At 34.8% G+C, this 21,637-nt stretch overlaps 1 protein-coding gene across 1 annotated transcript in view; it reads left to right on the top strand.

The window, feature by feature from the left end:
• ERICH3 (glutamate rich 3) overlaps window positions 1–21,637 on the top strand; it is a 99,622-nt gene that overhangs the window by 26,196 nt on the left and 51,789 nt on the right. Inside the window, exons 4-7 of the mRNA XM_023533926.1 lie at window positions 2,180–2,251; window positions 3,858–3,986; window positions 8,635–8,793; window positions 12,867–13,088. Coding sequence (XP_023389694.1) covers window positions 2,180–2,251; window positions 3,858–3,986; window positions 8,635–8,793; window positions 12,867–13,088 — 582 coding nt within the window. The remainder of the gene's footprint in view (window positions 1–2,179; window positions 2,252–3,857; window positions 3,987–8,634; window positions 8,794–12,866; window positions 13,089–21,637) is intronic.

Below are 21,637 nucleotides of genomic sequence, written 5' to 3' on the forward strand. Positions count from 1 at the left end.
TTTCTCACATTTAGATTATGCTGATGATGTTTACTAATGTTGTTATATTAATATTCATGTAATCATTCCTGTAACAAACATTAATTGCAGGCTCACCATGTACCATTATGAGGCTATGTGATGTAGCTGCAATATCTGATTTAAAAAAATACTGTAGACAGTAATCAAATGCTAGAAGAGAGGAACAAATGGACTGAACTCAGAAAAGAAGGGATTGATGACTTGCTTCTGCTAGAGCCAGAGGAAGCTGAACAGAGGTCCTGCTATTTGAATTGGACCTTGAAGACTAAATGAGATGTCACATGAAAACATGAAAAAGGCATTCCAGAGAGGGAAGTTAGAGGAATTTAAAAGCACATCGTAGATGGAAAGGAAAGCTCACTGAGGCCAGACTGTAGAGTGGGTTGGTGGAAAGAGTGGCAGGAAGTGACATTCTCCAATAAATTGAGGGCCAGTTTCTGGAAGGCTTTCAATTCCTAACTAGGTTTGGAGTGTAGCTGATGAGGCGATGAAACATTTTTCAGCAGAGGAGTGAAACAAATGAGAAGAGCGTTTTTAGATGATGTTGCTAAAAATGTGGAAGATAGATTAATGAGCTGGAAAAGATTGGAGGTGGGAGGTCAATTAGGAAGCTGTCGCCAAAGGGTGTGGGCTAACAGCAGTGGTGGAAATGCTGAGGAGATGCAGCTGTTCACAGAGATATGGAAGAGAGTGAGAAAGAGAGAGAGAGAGAGAGAGAGAGAGAGACTGAAACTGACTGGGTGAAAAGGGGTGAAGGAAAAGGAGCCCAGAGCAGCATTGCAGGAGATCAGAAACGACAATGTGGGCTGGAAAAGAACCTTCAGGTAGAAAAATGTGCCCGATAGACTGATTCTCACAAGCTTCAAAATGATTAAGTAAGACGAGTACTGAGGAAAAAAAGAAATGAAGTTTGACCCAGAGTACAAAGACATTGGTGGTGTTGGCGAAAGCAGTTTCAGTGATGGTGAACAAGAGGGATGGTGGGAGTAGGTGACTGTGGAGAGCTGGAAATAAACAGAAGATGGCAAATGGTAAGTGGGTGAAAGAACAGGGAGGGAGAGAGAAGAAAGGGAAGTGTGAAGAAGAGGACTGGCGATACTCAGAATGGTTGAGTCTGCAGAGTCTCAAGGCAACAGGAAGGGATCAAGAACAGAGGGAAAAACACTCTTGAAAATGCTTTCAAGTGTGTCCGAATGATTTCAACTCGAATTGTAAGCAGATTATTTTTATACAAGGTTTATTTTTCAATCATATGACTAATATATTACAGAAAATTTGGAAAACACAAAGTATAAAAAAGGGAAATAATTATATATAATGTCTCCTCTCAGAGGTAACTGTTTACATACTCACATTTCCTTTTGGTCTCTACTCATTTATACATTAATAAAAGCATGTTTTGAGAGGGACATTGTTTTCTGAAAAAAAAAAATAAACAAGCAAAAATATATAAGAAGTCAGAACAAAGTTCAACCACTGACTAGATGTGTGACCTGGGGGCAAATTCGTGATCCTCTGCCTCAGCCTCTTCGTATGTAAAATGAGACTGCTCAGCCATTACCATTGTTGAAATAGAGATTTTGTACTGAAGCACCTTCCTAGCTTGGGGACAGACACACAATATGGAGTTGGTCGATTAACTTGTATTTCTGTGCAATTCCATATCCTCTTTTTTCCTGCATTACATGCATTTTCTATTTTTTAAAACAAAATCTTTATGAACTTTATTTTAATGATTATATTCTATTTAAGAATTCTATTAACGATTATATTCTATTTAAAGTTTATACTGTTTCTGAATTTTTGCTTTGAGGATAACAACAGCAACAACGACGACAACAGAAAACAACCTTTTAGACAACATCTTTGTACATAACACACCTTTTTAAAATTCAGATTTCCTCCTAGATGTAGAAGTGAAATTTATTGGTTAAAGGATAGGACACTTTTAACTGTGTAATGTATGTTAGGCATTGGCTTTCCAAAGAGTTTTACCAATTTATATTCCCACTTGCACACTTAAGCAGGTGATTCTTTTCCATCTCAAAGACAAGAGAGATAATTGAGAATACAGTTAGCTGGTGGCATTATTTTCCTTTAAAAAATTTGTTGCAGCAATTGATATGATTCTCTCTTCCATTCTTTCCTGTATGCTTAGCGTTGCCATCAACTTGAAATAAAAAAGAAATTGGAAGCCTTTGCTAGGAAGGAGAGAATTCAGAGATTTAAGGTAGGCAGCAATATAACTCTTTCACTTCATAATATTGTTTTATGATTTTGAAAGCCAGTGGTACTGGTATTAAAATTTCTTGGGGCACTTTACTTTAGAATAACTCACAGCTGAGGTCAAATGATGGTTTCAACAAGCCTAAATCTTGGCCACCATTCTTATGGGAAGATCATGACAAAATAGGCACAAACCTTGCAAAGAAAAATTTGAAAACATTCTTTTCAAATTTGAAATTTTGCTTTTTATTTTCTTGATTAGTGTAATAGAGGCCGAAAGATTTTTTTTTAATTTATTTATTTTTTGGTCTTAAGAAGGCAAAAATTGACCATGGTATTCCCAAAGTGATATAAAACAGCATTCTAAAAATTATCCAATGGCACATTTTTATGCGGATGTGACCCTTGAAAATATATGGTAGGAAAGATGTACCTTAGCAAACAAAAGCCTAAGAGTTAGACATTTTATACAAGGCATTTAAACATTCAGTTTGCCTTCTATTTTTGTATTTGATACCCTTCTTTGAATTGAACTTATAAAATATATAAATTTGAATCGAGAGATGGGAGATTCCATTAGGCACGTCTGAAAGGTTTCAGTTTAGGGCAGCAGTTTTACTCAATTTCTTGAGCCATTCTAATTTGAATGTTGTTCTTCATTTTCTGTGTCGTCTTACAAATGTGGGGCCTAAGACACATTTCACAAACTGATGAATATTCGTAAAGCTTCTGTAGAATAACTTGCCATGTAAGACAATAATTTTTCCTCTTGCTCAATGAATTCAAATCTGTCTGTTCCATCATGGTCAAAACATAATATTGTTATAAAAGAGCTGTTAAATAACAGAAGATAGGTCAGTTTTTCAAGATTGGAAGAGTTAGTATGTAGAGCTTTGTGGTTCATTCAACTTTGCCAATATGTCCTACATCAAGGACTGAGTTATAGATTCTATAATTTATTGCTGAAATGTTGATGGAGAAAAATGGTTACTGGAAATAAAGAGTGACTAGCATTGCCTGAAGCAGCACGCTATTCACTCTCACTCAGATTGCCAGACACACTAAATAGATATATGGATATGTTACAGCATTGGCAGATTAGTGATAGACACTTCAGTTCCTCCCTGTATGATTTTTATTTGTAACAATTTTCACTTTATAGCTGCACTTGGTAAAAGACCTATATTTTGACCTCTTTTATGTAACATGCAACCCTTTTGGTTAGGACATTATTTAATTAATTTTTAAGGTAGAAAAATAATACTTTCTGGTAGTTTCTACTGATCAGAGCAGTGAGGAGCATTATGTTTCTCATAGTGATTTGCTTAAAGCAGGTTAATAGATATTGTTGCTAAAACTGAGGATACACTGCTTCTGTAGCTATTTCTTTGAGTGTAGCTATTTCTTTGAATAAAGCAGACTTGCTTTCCCACTGCCATACCCAACTCCCCAGTACAGCTATGGAAACTTTATCTGACTGTCATGATAGGGCTCGGAAGAAATACTTTGAAAATAATGCGAAAGGGCTTAGTCATATAATATCTCTTACCTAGTACTAACCTGAGATTACTGATTATACACCAATTTGTGAAATCACTCTCTTATTCTAGGGTGAGCCCATGAGATGGTCTGGAGAAAATAACATGCCAGTCCTGTCTCCTCACCCCCCAGTGGGCCCAAAGACTAATCGTGGCCATAGTATTCTGGTTGATGAAGGACATTCCAGTCCAACGACACTGGTGAGTCATATAAAATACTGTCATGCACAATCCGTACAAATTAATTTAGAATTTGTCATTACTCTCAGAAAGAATACTCTCTGGGTACACGTCTGTATAATCCTATGAATCCTACTGAATAAAAGAAAACATAATCTTGTATCTGTTCAGCTCTGTCTCTACTGAACACTCCACCTGTAAGCAGCATCACCCCTGTCAAATCTATTTTGCTTAATACTACTAGATTCATTTTCTTGAAGTATAATAACTTACATTATTTACATGTCCAAATATCATCACTTGTTATGTGTCACCTATAGAAATGCCCAGACTCTTCCACTTGACACTTAAGACCCTAAGCCATGTCACATCAAATTTAGCTATCCCTGCGATTACCATTTAGCATCCTACGGTGCAGCAAAATTGAACCACTAGTTGTTCCATACACGTTTTATATTTTCTCACCTCTGGATTTTGTTCTTGCTGTTCCCTCTACTCTTACCTTATTTATGAACACAAATTTAATGGTACTGTATACCATATGGGGCTCAGTACTTATATTTGTGCTTCTTTTATGAAAAATATGTGCACATAATCTAAGATAAAGAGAATTAAATGTACAGAAATTCTATTTAAAGAAATTGCACCCTGACCTTTCATTCCAGTTTGACTCATGTATAACCTAAAGATGGCATAATCTTGAAAGAAGGTACAGTAGCTTAAAACAATATGAATACAAGAAAAGGTTTGCAAAATATTTGCTGGAGGATGATGGTTTAAGTTGTAAATGAATTACTTGATTATGTTTTTATTCTTGCTTTGTGTAGCCTAATACATTTCCTTGTTAGCATGAACATTTTTTGGATTGCACAATATTTATAGAGAAATTGCAGTACTTTCACAGATTGTTAAAGTAAGTTCATCCCATATAAAGTTAAGCCTTGACATTTTTCAAAAGGTAAATATCTTTTGACATTTCCTGGTGAACAGCTTGAGTTATGAAAAGCAACCGTCTTTCCTCTGTTGCTACCATATTTCCAGGCTTCATTTAAATGTATATGTACACAAATAATTCTTTTATTAGGTGGCAAATTCACTAGACTCCCAAAGCTTAACCTGGGTGAAACAAAAGAAACAATCAAGTACTGTTTTCTATCTTCCCACCTGTTTCAGAGGAGAAAACCCTTGAAAAGCTTTCTTTTCAATTTTCCAGCTGAACACCCTCAATAAGTAGTTTATGATACATCCAGGAGATCTTAATGTGGCAGGAATGAGAAAGTAATTTTAAAATTACAGGAAACCCTGACACCAGCACTTCAGAAGCCTTTCTGTCTGGTTAGCCACAATTCTTCACTTGGTTACCCCCTAAGGTGCTTCTGAACCATAAGGGATACCTATTGTGATCTTGGAATCGTAGTTCCCATTCTACAGAAATTCGAGTCCTTCTTTTTGTTTTCCCAGTCTGGATACGTATCCTTTAAATTTGCCTCCTGACCTTTAAGTGCCATTGAGAGGAAGATAATAATCCTTTTGGGGGTACTGCCATCGACTTTTCTCTTTCTACTTTCTTGAGTGAATAAGGAAAGCATCCAGTGAATAGTTATTGCATTTGGTCACTAATTGCTCCTAAACTTTCAAAAATAACATATAGGCTTTTAGCTGCATTGTTCCTATTAAAACTGTGGAAAGTCATTCAACTAATTCTGCATAGGCTTGGAAAATTCACCCCAGAGATCTTCTACTAAGAATTAGAAATGCTCGGCTAAGCCGAATAATCGCCAGGTAGTCAATTTCAATTCACCTTGTGGTACAGTTTTGAAAACGTTAAGCTACAATGCTGTATTTATTCCAAGAAAATATATTATGAACAATTTAAAATATAGCAAATTTAAGGTGGCTTCTGATGTGAACTACAATAGTTTGTAGCTCACAGCTGTTAGTTGAATGGTGCAGATTTGTTTTTAGAGATAAATGTAATCAGTTAAACATTTGACTGCCACATCTATCTAACTGAACGATATATGTATGCAAATGTGGGGAAGTAAAATTGAGAGCACAACAGCCAATAGATCATGTTCTAGTTTATAGTAACCTGCTTTTTAAAATTTCTACATTAGATTTTCAGTGTTTTTGTGTTTGGTTGGATTATTTTACAGGAGAGAGTCTTAAGGCATATTTGTTTTACAGGGTTCAAAAGAATTCTTTTGGGTGATCTGATTCCCTTGTTCAGAAACCTCTAGCTTGACTTCTCTTTGTGGGTTTTAAGACTTTTCACTTTTGGGCTCATATAGACTTATGCCCTATTTCTTTAAATCAAATGCTCTTCTAGTGAATCCACTTTGTTTCCTGTATTGGTCATTATGTAGATTTACATGCAGGGAACCAAGATAATAATGACTTATACATAGGATGTCCTTCCTCACATACATTATAGTCTCAGCTGGTGTGCCATCTCTACTCTATAAAGTCATCAGCAACTGAGACTCCTTTTGTGTCATTGATCTGCCAAACGAAATGTGCTGCCTTCATCAACCTAAGCCAAGATGGTGTATCACCATCTGGATATTTCACCATGTGGATATTTCAGCCAGAGGGATGGGGGTAAAGGGTAAGCGAGGGCACACTTCTCTCTAAGGGCGTGATCTTGAAGTTTCATGTATCGCTTCTGCTCACTCTTATTGACCAAAACTGAGGTATACATCTATACAGAGTTGCAAGAGATGCTGGGAAATATAGTCTTTATTTGTGATAACCATCTTCCCTGGCAAAAATTCTATTACTAATGAAGAAAGGAAAACAGGTATTAGGAAATATTCTCTTTGCCACCTTTCCCATGTCTGACTCACAACTGGCTCACTTCCTAGTCAAATGTTCAAATTTACAGTTTCTCTTCTCTGCTCCTCCATTTTCTTCTCTTGCTCATCCATTTGGATAAAATAGAACTGCTTCTGTGAAACTTTAATTTTTACTAGTCTCATTGGCTTATTCCAAATAGCTTTTAGTTCTAAATTCTGTTAGTACAGGTGTTTTGCTGTTATTGTTGCTGGCAGTATTTGTGTGGTTCGTTGGCACTAATTGTTTTGTGTCACCATTAGATGTTAAAAAATTACTTTTAATCTCTTCATAGTACCTATAGTTGGAATCCAATAAATATTAATAATAAAATCAGAGATTTAGCGGCATATGATATGCTTGTTAGAATGGCATAAAGACCAACTTTTGGTGGTAGAAGCTGCCCTATTATTTTTTATGTATTTACAAGACACTTCCAGAGTTAAATATTTTGTTCACCATTCTTTATAGTCAATGTATTAAGTCTTATTCATGAATCATTTATATACTATCCTTCTCACACTCTGTTATCCAAATGTGTGTGTGTTATACTTAACAGGTTTTCTACTATTTTATTGAAATAAAACAATTCAGACAAAAGCCTTGTTTTTTCCACTTTTGAAACATGTTATCTTCATACTAAACTCATAATGTTCTGTCAGTGCCCCAGAAGGCACTAATAATGCTCTGTACTGGCACTTTTTGGTATTGCCTGCAGTATATTCTTGATTAGAAAGTGCATCAGTCAGGGTCTCAGCTGGAAACAGATGGCTCACACAAATAGGGTAATTGAGAAGGGTTTAATAATGAAACTATTTGCAAAGATGCAGGCAGGGTTAAGGAAAACCAACTAGAGATGTTTAACATGCTAGGGATAGCCCAGTGGGAAACCACACCACCTCAGCCTAAGGGGAAAAGGAGAGATTGGGTACAAGAAACAGTAGGCAGTATTGCAAGCTAGGAGACAACTTCCCAATGGGCTGTACACTTTGGTAGAGGGAAACAGCATCCATCACAACTTTAGGGAGAAGGATCCAGAGTTAGGCCCCCAATCTCATTCCCTCTTATCTTTTAATCTCCTGCCAGTGCCTTTCATTGGTCAAATCTAGCTGGAATCCTGAGGTTAGCTGGTATAATCTATAAAGAAATGACTCCCAGAGACCAGAGCAGGGCAAAGAAGCAGAGAAGAAGGGCAAACGGAAATTATCAAGTCTACAAAACATCTCCATTTTTACAAAGTGTTTTCCAAAATTACCAGTTACTATTTTTCATTTTTGTTTTCCTAATATTTCAAAGAAGAGGTTGACTAAATAGTAATACAATGCAGTTAAGCATCCATCTTTCTTCTTTTTTGAATCATATTGCTTGTACTTCAGCACTTATCTTAAGACTTAAAGAACTTGCAGGAGAATTTATATTGAAAACAGAATTTAAACAGAAATTAGTTCATTTTAATTATATCCCTTTAGATCTCTAAAATAGGAACATTATTCAACTTAACATTTAATTGAACAAAGCATTTCCATATACAGCATAAATTGGGGATTGTCAGCAAATTTGCAGTATGAATGAAACACAGGAACTTTACAGAGAACATCTCCTTTGTCTAGAACACTACAACTGTGGCATTTAGTTATAAAGAGGACTTTCACACCATATGTTTTAACAAACTTTGGATCATAAGGGTATGTATAATGGAAAGACATAATTAAAGTTTAATCTGTTCAGTAAAAAGGCACCATTAATTATTCTAGTCAATTTGTTGGGTTATTAATTGGGTCTGGAAACATGTCAAGATACTAATGTAAATGAAATTTTTTTTTTCCTGATTGTCTAGACAGCCCCTCGACCATATACTGCCCCAGGAAATATGCAGCCTCCAATTCGATTACAGCCTCTTCCCAGTAATCCTGCAGTAGGAACTGTTCCAAAGATAACTTCGGGGTCCAGATCAAAAACCTCATTGCTGGAAAAGGAAGCTTCGTTTCCTATTGGGGTAAATGTTATTTCTTCAAGAAATACCTGTTTATTCTTGATTAGACTATTATCGTAGCTTTTAAGATGGTAGATTTAATTAATCTTAGTGAAATTTATATCATGCACTTAAGCACTCACAGTGTATTTCTGATTATCTTAGTCTAATGAGAAGGCCTATAATTTTGGAGTTAGTAAACAAAAAGAGTAAGGAATAGATTTGTATTAATATAGGGGGATCACTCATTAATTTGAAGAGTTGTATGAAAAACAAAGAAGAACTTTTTATAGGGAGATATGATTTCTATCAGAATAGATACAGTGTTGACTGCTTCCTAATTGTAAATGCATGAAACCTAGAAAATGAAACTTTCCAAGAATAGGTTTGCATTTGCATGCTGACTTACTTTACCACCAGTGTATGAAATTGCTTCAAGTTTGACTCTGGAGAACGATGGATATAGAAGGAAAAGAATGTCCATCTTTAAAAAATGCTGAATTAATCACACATAGGAGCTTGACTCTGCTTCCTTTTCAAGGTTATGTCTCAGGTAATTTTACTTATTTTAATAGAGCACAGGAAGGAAGTATGGGAAAATATATAAGTTACTTAAACAGAGAGGAATAATTAGGAGATTCAGTAATTAGGAAAGGTATTGTTTATATTTCTAACACAAAAGAGAACCATTTGCCAGCTTAAGAAAGAAGCTGTGTCATAAGTACCATAGTCATTATGTTCAAATGGGTGAATTTAGTTTCATTATTTTTTAGAAAACGTAAGATATATGAAATTTAAGATATTTTTATTTAAAACTTACAAATAATGTTGACACTAAGTTCATTCAAATAAATGATTTGTTTCTCACAAATCATTTATTGTGTACTTTATATGTAAAAGTACAAATAAAACTCTAAGAATGATGACTAATATTTTAATCCATTTAATATGCTTTTCAGCTTATATAGCACTTTTCACAAACCTTATTATAGCTAATTTAGTAGTAGTTCCTCAGAAAGCTGGAGAAATTAAACCAAAAGTGGTGGCGCTTTTTCTAGAGCTAGGCAGGAACTTATAAGTCAATTAGGCTGACACTTTCTAGGATCAGGTCTCCACTTTGAAAGCTCAGACATTGCCTGTTTAAGATAGTGTCCAGAAATGGTCAGGTCCTGAGAGAATGTCTCAGGTTAACTGAAATAACTGACAAGAAGCTAGTATTTCTCCCTACAGGAAACTGCAATGAGGAGTAAACTCATAATCAGGGCTATTAATTTGCAAGATCTCAAATAACCAAAGCTTGTAGAAGCAACATATCTTTCTCCTATAGGAGGACCTATGTGGGAAGCCATATCATAATGAAAAGGTTGCCTGGTGAGCATGGAATCAGAATGAGGGGATACAGTGGAATGGAATGTTAATGGCATCAGTCTAAGATGGCTTGATGCACCTATCTCATTTTAGGAATGGGATTGCCAAAGGTACCAGAAAACTCAAAGGTCTTTGGCTAAAACCCTTTGTATGCTCCAGGAATAACTTTGCCATTAAGACTGGAAATATTCAAAGTCCAATGGGTGAGATTTCCTCTCCCCTAGATAGTACTTGGATGGGCACTTTCCATGTTTGCCAAGGTGACTATATTTTTTTCTAAGCTCCTATAAGTATTATTTTACTATATTTCTTCGATAGACACATTTTCCTGTTAGATATGTGAAAGTATTCAATCGGGTAATATTCGAGTTCTACTGGCTAGGGAGAGATTTTTTTTTTTTCTTTCAGATTATTTTCCAAATCAGATCTGAGCTACTGGGTAGGTTTAGTAATTAAATGTGCACGGGGCCTTTTATTTTCCTGTTTTTAAGTTTTGGGGTATGAATGATTGAGGCATAGGCAGTTAATGGCAGATTACATAGCTGACAAGATTGAGATCAATCTCTTATCATCTTAAACAAGCTAAACTTATACTTTTCATTCAGATAACATTTATTGGGCACTTACTATAGACTAGGTATTGCTCTAGACATTGGTGATATATCAATTATGAAGGCAGGCAAAAGCCTTTAACTGGCTGGAGTTTTTCTATACTGCACACAGATAAAATATACTGCCAGAAAGGATGCATAATTTTTTCAATGGCATTGATGATAAAAATGATTTAATATAAAATCAGACAAGAAATTCCTAAAGAATAGTAGCCTGCATGATTGCTGAGTGTATACTGAGCACCCATTAAATCTGTATTGCTTTCTTAGAATAAAGGATGTGGTATGCAGGTGGTAACCATTTGAAGGTACAACAGACATAAGCAGGTTGAACTTTCTAAGTATTAGGAATGAGGGTCTTTGATTTGAGTGAAAGCAATTTGGTCAAAAACAGGCTGCTTGAAATGCAATTGAGTAAAAATAATGACACGAGTGAAAATGATTATCCTTAGAATGAGAGATTCTCATACACTATTAATACAAACAGAAATTGGCAAAACTATTGGTAAAAGCAAATGGGAATATCTGTCAGCATTTTTAATGAACATGCTCGAACATTTTAACATATAGAAATTTTTCCTAGGAGTACACACATAAGTGGAAATAATAAATTCAAGAATATTTAGTATTATAATAGTGAACAATTGGAAGAGACCTAAGAATTTAATAGGGTATTGTTTTAAAATGTTATAATATATTAAAGTATGTTTTAAAAAAAAAAGGTAGAATTATTTGTACTGGCACAGAAAGGTGTCCAGGATACTTTGGGCTAAAGAAGTGAGATAAAGAACAGCATGTTAATTTTTTAAAAAATTATTAAACCATTTTCAAATAAAGCATACAGTTGATTGATAACTACTCAGAAACTTTAAAAGAAGCCGTAAGCCTGAAAAATTCTCAATTAATTCATTTTTTTGTTCTAAATATTTTCACTACTTTAATTTATACTTGTTATTACAATATCAATACACACCATCAGAGAAAAATGGAAAATATAGGATAAGAAAAATGAGAATATACGTAACACCTACAATATCAACCATTCTAAGAATTCTAAACTCCTTGGTGAATATCTATTTAAATCTCTTTCTGCTGTCTTCAATCAAAATATGGAATATACATGCCTTTTTTGACCTGCTTTTATTTATTTATAATGAGAAATGTTTAAAGAATGACTTCTCTTTCTTGAAAAAAAACTTTTTTAAAGTAGTTAAAGATGCCTTAGAGTTTGGAAAACTACCTCAGATATACAAAAATTACCAATTTGTGAAAATTCAAAGATTAAAATAGACCTAAAAAATGTAATATAATTATTGATTATAACTTTGGTGCTTTTTAATCATTAAAGTAATACACGTTAAAATTTCAAATAATACAAAGATATATAAAATACACAATGATATTCCCCCAATAATCTAAATCTCCATGGAAACTTCATGTTCAAAGTCTTCCAGTCATCCCTGATTTCATCAAAATTCATAAATAAGTTATTTACAAGAAATGTATGATTACATAACAGGGATTTTTTTTATGTCAGGAAGAATAGATTCACACTATTCTTTTTGAAACCTGGTGAGGCTCTATTATAAGAACAAAGCAAACTTAAGTTAAACATTCTCCTATTGTTGGACTTGATGGTTCAACTAAATTTGGGTTAGCATCTGTGTTTAGTACCTTGATATTATATTATTAAGGAATATTATAACACCTGGCTGGGTGAAATTAATATGAAAAAAGTGCTAACACCCCATTGTTAAGTGGACCATCTAACTCAGCTTCAAAGTAAACACTTCAAACTTCTTGTTTCTAAATTGTTTAATTAAACTGGGTCCACATAGACTTAGAGGATTATTGAGAAAAAGTCCAAAAGTACTATAAAAATGCCATCACCGTATATTTGGTTTAAAACATACTTAAGGTTAGAAATCCATGAAAATTTAATTTGCTATGGATACTACAAAATACCATTTTTCAACAGACTGGAGTGTTTTGAGTTTGCCTGTTGATAACCAGTCGTGTTAGAAACAATGTCAATCATACAGTCTTGTCTTTAATTTTGGGCTCTGTTGGGTCACCACTCTGTCCCACTGGTTCTTATGCCATGACATGCGATTACAGGGCAAGAAGGCAGTGATGAAGTTCAGGAGCTCTGTGGACAATTCCCAGGGAATCAATCGATATCAACTTCTGAACATTGACTGTTACATGATGCCTATTCCTCCTCCACCTCCTCCCCACAATGGAAAAAGTGCCCGGGAAAACAGACCTGAAACATGGAGGAAAAGAAGAAGATTTCGTCCAACCACTGCTCCAAATGGCTTAGAACCTCTCTTTACTAGGGTGATTATGGAATCAAATTTTCTTTTATTTATTTAGTGCAGATTGTATTGCATTATTAAACTTCTAGATGTGCAGTAAAAGCATCTAGGGAAATCAAAAGCAAAATGCCTTACATAAAGAAACATAATAATTTCATAAATGTAAGTATAAGCTTGAATAAATCTGAAATCACATATTTGAGTAGTTCAGTTCAGTAACTAATTTAGCACAATTGGTAAAAAGTCCAGTGACTCTTGTGATCAAATTTAGTTTGTACTATACCCATTTCCAAATTATTTCATTTTATTTCCCCATTCAGTCACATGTTGTCAAAAGTACTTTAACATTTAATTTGTAAAAATTCAGGGACTTTAGATAACAAAAATACAATTTTCCATATAAAATATATTACTAAGTTTAGTTTTAATGATTTTTGGCAAATTAACCGTATAATATTTAGAAAAAAGTTTTTCTCAATACTCTTCAAAAATATTTCCTCAAAATAGTAATAAATAGTCCTAAGGCCAGTTAGACTTTATACAGATTACAGACTAGTATAAGGCAAAAGATCTCTTAATTTTTATTGTGTAAACATACAACAAATGGTAATTATATGTAACTTTTGTGATTCTTAGCAGATGGCCGAGGCAACATTTCACTGATTGAGAATCAGAGAGTGAAGCTTCAACAAGCACATAGACTGCTTGCTGGCTCTTCAAAACCGCCTTCACTCTTTTTTTAAAAAATTTTGTGGTGAAATTGTTACACAAGATTATATATATATATATATTTTGGGAGTACAACATTATAATTCGACATTTGTATACACTACATAGTGTTCACCACTGTAAGTCTAGTTATCATCCATCATCATTCAATTGATCCCCTTCACACTCCCCCTGTTCGCACCCCCTCTGGTAACCACCAATCTGTATCTTATGAATTTGTTTGTGTTTTGTTTTGTTTGTTTTGTTTTTCAGATTCCACATATAAGCAAAATCATGTAGTATTTGTCTTTCTCTGTGTGACTTATTTCCCTTTGTATAATACCCTCAAGGTCCATCCATATTGTTGCAAATGACAAATTTCCTTCTTTCTTATGACTGAGTAGTATTTCATTGTGTGTATATATATTACATCTTCAGTCATCCATTGATGGGCACTTAGGTTGTTACCATATTTTGGCTATTGTAAATAATGCTGCAATGAACATAGGGGTGCATATCTCATTTCGAATTAGTGTTTTTGTATCCTTTAGATAAATACCCAGAAGTCAAATAGCTGGGTCATATGGTAGTTATATTCCTAATTTTTTGAGGAATCTTCATGCAGTTTTCCATAGAGGCTGCACCAGTTTGCATTCTCAATAAGAGTATATGAGGGTTCCCTTTTCTCCACAACCTCTCCAACACTTGTTATTTGTTTTTTTTTTGTTGTTGTTAATAGCCATCCTAACAGGTGTGAAGTGATGTCTCAATGTGGTTTTGATTTTCATTTCCCTGATAATTAGTGATGTTAAACATTTATTCATATGCATGTCACCCATCTTTATGTCTTCTTTGAAAAAATGTCTCTTTAGATAATCTGCCCATTTTTTAACTGGGTTTTTTGTTTTTATAGTTCTGAGTTGTGTGAGTTCTTCATATATTTTGGATATTAATCCCTTATCAGATGTATGATTTACAAATATCTTCTCCTATTCAGTACGTTGCTTTTTTGTTTTGTTGATGGTTTCCTTTGCTGTAGAGAAGCTTTTTAGTTTGATGTAGTCTCTGTTCATTTTTGCTTTTGTTTCTCTTGCCTTTGAAGTTATATCATATTTTATATATATATATGTATATGTATATATATGTATATACATATACATATATATATCACTAAGACAGAGAACTTATCAAGGAGCTTACCACCTCTTTTTTTTCCCCTAGGAATTTTATGGTTTCAGGTCTTAGATTCAAGTCTTTAATCCCTCAAGTTAATTTTTGTGTATGGTATAGCATAGTGGTCTAGTTTCATTCTTTTGCCTGTGGCTGTCCAGTTTTTACAGCACCACTTATTGAAGAGACTGTTCTTTTCCCATTTTATGTTCTTATCTCCTTCATCATAAATTAATTGTCCATATATGGGCAGGTTTATTTCTGGACTCTCTGTTCCACTGACCTTTGTGTCTGTTTTTATGCCAATACCATACTGGTTTGATTACTATAGCTTTGAAACCAAGAAGTATGGAATATCCAGCTTTGTTTTTTTTCAAGATTGCTTTGGCTATTTGGGGTGTTTTGTGGTTCCAAACAAATTTTGGAATTATTTGTTCCAGTTCTGTGAATAATGCCATCAAAACTAACTTTACTCCTAAGTACTTTATTTAACCCTTGTCTGCATCTCACTGCAGGCATCTATCCTCACCAATGAACTTCTCAAAAAATTGGGACTATCTTCCTCATACTTGCTCAAATTTCCCCCTTTCACTTCTATTTTCACCAATTCTCTTACTTAGTTATGGTCTCTGATAGATCATTGTATCCCTCATCTCTGAGGCCCATCCTCCGCCCCGTGTCCTTGATCTTATCCTTTTTCACCACCTATGGCACCTAACATTGTCTGTCATTCTCCTCTCTAATTTATATTTTTATTCTATCTTCAATATTCATCTCTGTCTGTCAACATACCCATGCCCTATATAAAGTAACCAAATCCTTTCCTCACATTCTGTAGCCTTAGACTCCTGTTTTCTTCTTTCCTACTGCGAAGTTCTCTAAAGAGTAGTTTACTGTAGCTTAGTCTAACAAACAACCCCAGGCAACTCAGGTTATAACAACAAAGATTTATTTCTTGTTGTTCTTATTATCTGTTGTTGGCCAGCTGCAATTCTGGGATCCACATTAGAGGAGTAGTTCCTGTTTGGGGTATATTGGTCTCATGGACAGCAGAACCATGGAATGCTTTTAAGATTCCACTCAGAAGTGGCACATGTTACTTGCACTTGAACTCCAGTATCAAGCCTGACAACAATGAAGTGGGAAGTATCATCCTCTGACAGAGAAGGGGTAGTGAATATCTGGAGCAATAATAGAATCAATTATATCTACTAACTTACTTTTGAACCCTTTGCCTACTAGGTCCCTACTAGGCCAACAAACATGCTGGACCTTGAAGGATATGGCCCCCACTTAGCAAATATAGTGACTTCCTTATCATTCTCATTTGGTGGCAGCATTTGATTTTCTGATATTAAAATATATTAGTGAGATAAACTCTACTTGATAATAATTTTTTGAAAAAAGTTAAATGTCTCATAAACCATAAGAATATATAAAATCTATATGTGTAAGTTAAACAATAATAATCAACCAAACACCCATGTTCACACTATTACTTCTAACAAAGTAGAACACTATTGTCATATTATGAGCCCTCTATTCCTCCTCCATCACATCATCTACTGCTCCCCAGAGCGACCACCAAACTGACATCTGGGTTAACTTAATTCCTGCTTTCTTTGGAGTTCTACTGCTAATATGCACAAAATTTCAGAAGTAAGCTCAAACCTAGTCTTGTCATGAAAGGATAATATTTCCAGGAAAAGATGAGCTGAATAGAGTCTTTAGGTCACAGTCTGGGCTTGTTTCTTGATAGTTTTAGAAGTTCCTTTTGAGGAATTCAGAGAGCCAGGTCATGAGTGTGTCCTTAGGAAAATAGGGTTCACTAGAGTCAGAGCATCTAGTGAGGTCCTAGTGTGGGCCAGCTACTGGACATCCAATGAGAATATGGTCAGGTGAATGAACTTCTGAGAGGAGAGTAGCAATTTCTCCATTCTGTGTTCATGACAAGTGAAACCATAGATAAGCATCTGAGGCAGCTTCCTGGGCCATTCTGCAGTGAGGTTAGAAATGCAGCATGGAGTCAACAGGCATCCTGGCTTTGACAGAACTTAGCATGTCTGTCTCCTGAGTCATAAGTCTTCAGTCCAACCTGGTCTTCTTAAAAATAAAAACAAACAAACAAACACTTCTGTTCTTTTTGGAATCCCTATTTTGGGATTCTTGTAACTACTAGACTGATGCTCTAATATTCTTAGCTTTTCTATTTTCTACTTCTTTGTCTTTTTATTCTACTTGCTGAGAGATTTATTTTATTTTATCTTCCACACATACTGCTGAGTTTTTTCTTCTGCTGCTTCATTTTATTCTAAGAACTCCCTTTGTGTTCACTAAATGTTACTTTTAAAAAGCAACTTATTCTTGTCTTATGTGATTTTGATTCTTCGGCATTTGTGGAGACTTGCTTTGTGGGCTAATACATATTTAGTTTTTGTAAAGAATGTGATTCTCTAAATGTTAAGATCAGCATTCTATAAATGCTTACTAGATAAGAAATGTAAATTATGTCATTCATACTTTTACGTTCTTAGCATTTTTAAAATCTAGGTAGTTGCTCAGTTCTGAGTTCTAATGATAATTCATTCTCTGTAATTATAGATTTGCCAATTTCTCCTTGTTTTGTAAATGTCATGTTCTGTTTCGTAAATGTTGAGAATACCTTGATATATGCTGTCAGATTTAGGATTTTTCTGTTTTACTGGGGAAGTGATTATCATTAAAAAAAAGATCATCTTTATTACTTATTTCTTTTAGCTTTAAAAATCTATTTTGACTAACAGTTCTTTTTCTTATTTTCTTTAAATAAGTGTTCAATTTCTTATTTTTTTTAGATTAGTATTTAATATATATTCCTTTTACATTCAGCTTTTCATGTCTTTACATTTAAGATTTAGGCTTTAAATGTATTTATGCTGCATATGGATGCTCTCTGTTTATTTCAAGCTGAGAATCTTTGTTCCTTTAATAAGCGAGTCTAGTCCAATTACATTTATTTTATTTAATAGTATTTTTAGACTTAATTCTATCATTTTAGTTTGTATTTTCTACTTACCAGTTCTTTGATAGCATTTTAGTTCCCTCTCTTGCCTTCTATATCACTCTATTTTCATGCTTCTTTGCCATCTCCTTTTACCTCTTGTCTTTTTTGTTTGTTTGTTTCTCTTCTTCATTTTCACCTCTAAATGTAACCATCACCATAGGCTTAGACCCTGACACTTTTTTTTTAATTCTAGATGTAGTCATCTTCTCACATGGCTTCAGTAGCTTCTAGGTGTCCCTTAGATTTGTCATCATCTCCTGGGCTCCAGAGTATAGAATAACATTGGCGCAGTGGTGTGAGTCAGGCACTTTTACTTTTAGTACTTGGATTTATTTTATTTTGATCTTGAAACGATTCACTTAAGGAGAGGTGGTTCTCATGACTAATTCACACATTAAATTTACTCTTTTATTATATGCGTACCACCCCCAAAGCATCCTTTAAATGTTCTTAAAGGAAAGAAAGGAGGAAAAGACAAATAAATATGGCTTGCTGGTGGCCCACCACCTGTTCCTCTATGAATGTGTAAAACATGGGCCCTGGCTTCTGTGATCTGTGTCTCTAGGGGATGATTCATGGAGCCAAATGACGAGGCATGGTAGATCTCATAGCCCAGCACATTGCTTCTCTGCTCTGTTGCTTTGTTTCATTTTGTTCTAAGACCTGCAGAGCTTTATACTGCTTTTATAGAATCTATGAGACTAGTTAGATTTTGCTCCGAGGTTTACTTTACCCATCTACAGAGTTTTGTGTTCTCACTCGGCATTGCTGGTCACCTACTCTACACAGCAGCATGCTGAAAATGTGGATGGTCCCATAAATAGTGTTTATAAATGTGAAAATGCAGATTTTCGAATAAGAATCTACTTAACATTTATGTTTCTCAATTAAAAAAAAACACGACAGGTTTGTTTTAATTTTTTATATGACTTGTGAAAGAGAGGGCAAATAACTTCTCTAGGCATGCACTAATCTGGGGCTCTCTCCATATCTGGTTGAGGCCACTTATCCATCTCCTGGATCTCAAATGAACCCTGTGTAATTACAGATGACTGATTAGTAGGTCTTACTGCCCCTCAAATTTGACCTGGTTACAATTTAAGCCAATTTCTCCATTCAGTTACTTTATTTCTCATAAAGCATGACTTTTTCTCCAGTAATTTAGGCTCAAAATCGAGGATTCCTTCTTCCCTCTTCATTACACCTCAAGTTAATTGCTAAGTCCTCCAGATCAGAGACGTCCAATAGAAATATAATGTAAGCCACATACACAATTTTAATTTTCCAATAAATACATTAAAAAAGGTAAGAAAGAAATAAGTCAAATTCATTCTATTAATATATTTTATTTAATCAAATATATCCAAAATATTATCATTTCAACACATAATTAATCTAAAAAATTTTAATGAGGTATTATACATTTTTTATACTATGTCTTTAAGTTCATTAAATATTTTATACTTACAGCACTTCTCATTTGAATGAGCCACCTTTCATGTGCCCAACAGCCAAATGTGGCAAGTGGTTACTGCCTTAGACAGCTCAGCTCTAGTGCCTTAACGGCGGCTCATGGACCTGATGATCCTTTTCCATTCTCACTGCTACATCTTCAGTTCAAAGACTTGCTACCTAACTCTTAACCAGGCTATTGCAATCATCTATATACTTATGTCTTGCCTCTAAATAGTCAAATAGCTCGAGTTCGCTTTTATTGATAATGACAAATGCTATGCTAGGTGCTGCGGGCTACCAAGATAATTAAGACTAAATCCTTGTTCTCGGAAAGATTGCAGTTTTGTAGCAAGAGAGACAGAAATATCTACAATTAACCATGATACATTGTGATGAGTGTTATCATGGTGGTATAAATATAGCACAATGGGAGCACAGAGGAAGGGAATATCAATTCTGAATGAAGCAAATAGAGAGTGCTTCAGGAAGAAGGTAGCATTTGGAATTTGCTTTGAAAGATGAGAAGGAAGTTAGCAGAAAGAATCAGGAAGCAGAAGGTAAAAGGCAGGAAGGGGAAAAAAGAGTAAGCAAAGTCCATTTCATTTTTAGTAGATTCTACATAATGATGTTAATTTAAACTTTGTAAAATAGTTTCCAACATGCTCCTCTCTTGCTTAAAACCTCCACTAATTTCTCTTTCCTAATGAAAGTAGGTATATTCTTCTGCCTGGCTGTTTTAAAATGTAGGGTTTATTGTTATTTAGGGGCATTGAGACCCATAGTTCAGGAGATGGTGACCATTGAAGAGGTGGTTTGTCATTTACATATATGTTACATATGCCACATATGTTAATTGAGGTTCCATCCAGAACGTTTGACCACACATTTGGGCACCGTGGCCCAGCTAAGTTGATGAACAAAATTAATTCTCACACCATGCCACATAGGGCAATACAGGGAAGCACCAGGATAGGTCAGAAAGCTGAGGGAGTGAGATGAAAACACAGGCAAGGACCTTTGTTACGGTTTCTGAGAAAAGGATCAAGACGGGTAGGGTAGGCAGCAGGTTTAAGACTGGATAGTATAAATAATTTTGGCAGGCTCTGGGGTGTAAGGACTATCCTGAATTGTCTGGTACCTGATCCAGGGTAATTAGAGCAGGGAAATAATGGCCTAGAGCTCAGGAGCCAGATAGCTGAGGGCGAGGGCGGATGTGGGTTCCCTGGTCTGGTTTTCATGTGAAAAGTGCTCTCCCAGGCAATTCATTTACTATATCTAGGAATTGGTTAGTCTTGGAAGAGGTAGTCTCCCCAGGGTCAGTTAGCTACAGATGTCAAATTATAGAATAAAAAAGACATGCTTAGTATACTGGCATTCAAGGGCCTTCATATTTTGACCGCTTTCCAGCTTTCTCTCTGTTCCTATCCAAGCCAAACTGAACTACTCCCTACAACCTGAGATCTTGGCTCCACCATTTACCTACCTCTGATCTGTGCTCTTTTTTATTTCTGCTGGAACTCCACCCACTTTCAAATCATCTATATTCTTTTTTTCTCATTATTATGTGCTATCATGTTTTTGCCTTTTGTTAACTTTTAATAAAATATAGAAGTTTATATTGAATGATGACACAATGATTATGCTATTTATTTAGTAGACTTACTGTTTGCTGGGAGTTTTGCTCAGCATTTTACATACAATTTCTCATTTAAAACACACAATAAACCCCCGAAAAGAGAAAATTATTTCATTATATTAAAAATAAAGAAAGTGAGGCAGGAAAGGTTAATTAATCTGTCCAAGGTCACAAAACTAGTTAGTGGCATATTCAGTATACACACCCAGCAGTCTGACACTTAAAGCCTGCATTTGTAATCCTCAAATCCAAATTATATGGAATCTATTTATAAGCCTTTTTCTCTCAAATCTTTGATGACATTAATTGTAATTACTCAGATGTTTCTTTAACACAGACATCAGTTAGACCTCTAACTGATATTTCTGTTAGGAAGGCAAATGTTCTTTTTTTATGAGGGCCTGAGAGATAAGAAGGGTATGTCATCATATTCACCCTTCCCAGCCCCCCTCAAAGGCTATTTGCTCTACATTGTATTTCTATACCTCGTGATAGGATTCCATTTCTTCCTTTCTTCAAAAGGACTTTGTTACTTTTCTTATTTCTTGTACTATATTAC

Source organism: Pteropus vampyrus, unplaced genomic scaffold (assembly GCF_000151845.1).
Source record: "Pteropus vampyrus isolate Shadow unplaced genomic scaffold, Pvam_2.0 Scaffold115, whole genome shotgun sequence".
In the NCBI taxonomy this organism is placed as follows: domain Eukaryota; kingdom Metazoa; phylum Chordata; class Mammalia; order Chiroptera; family Pteropodidae; genus Pteropus; species Pteropus vampyrus.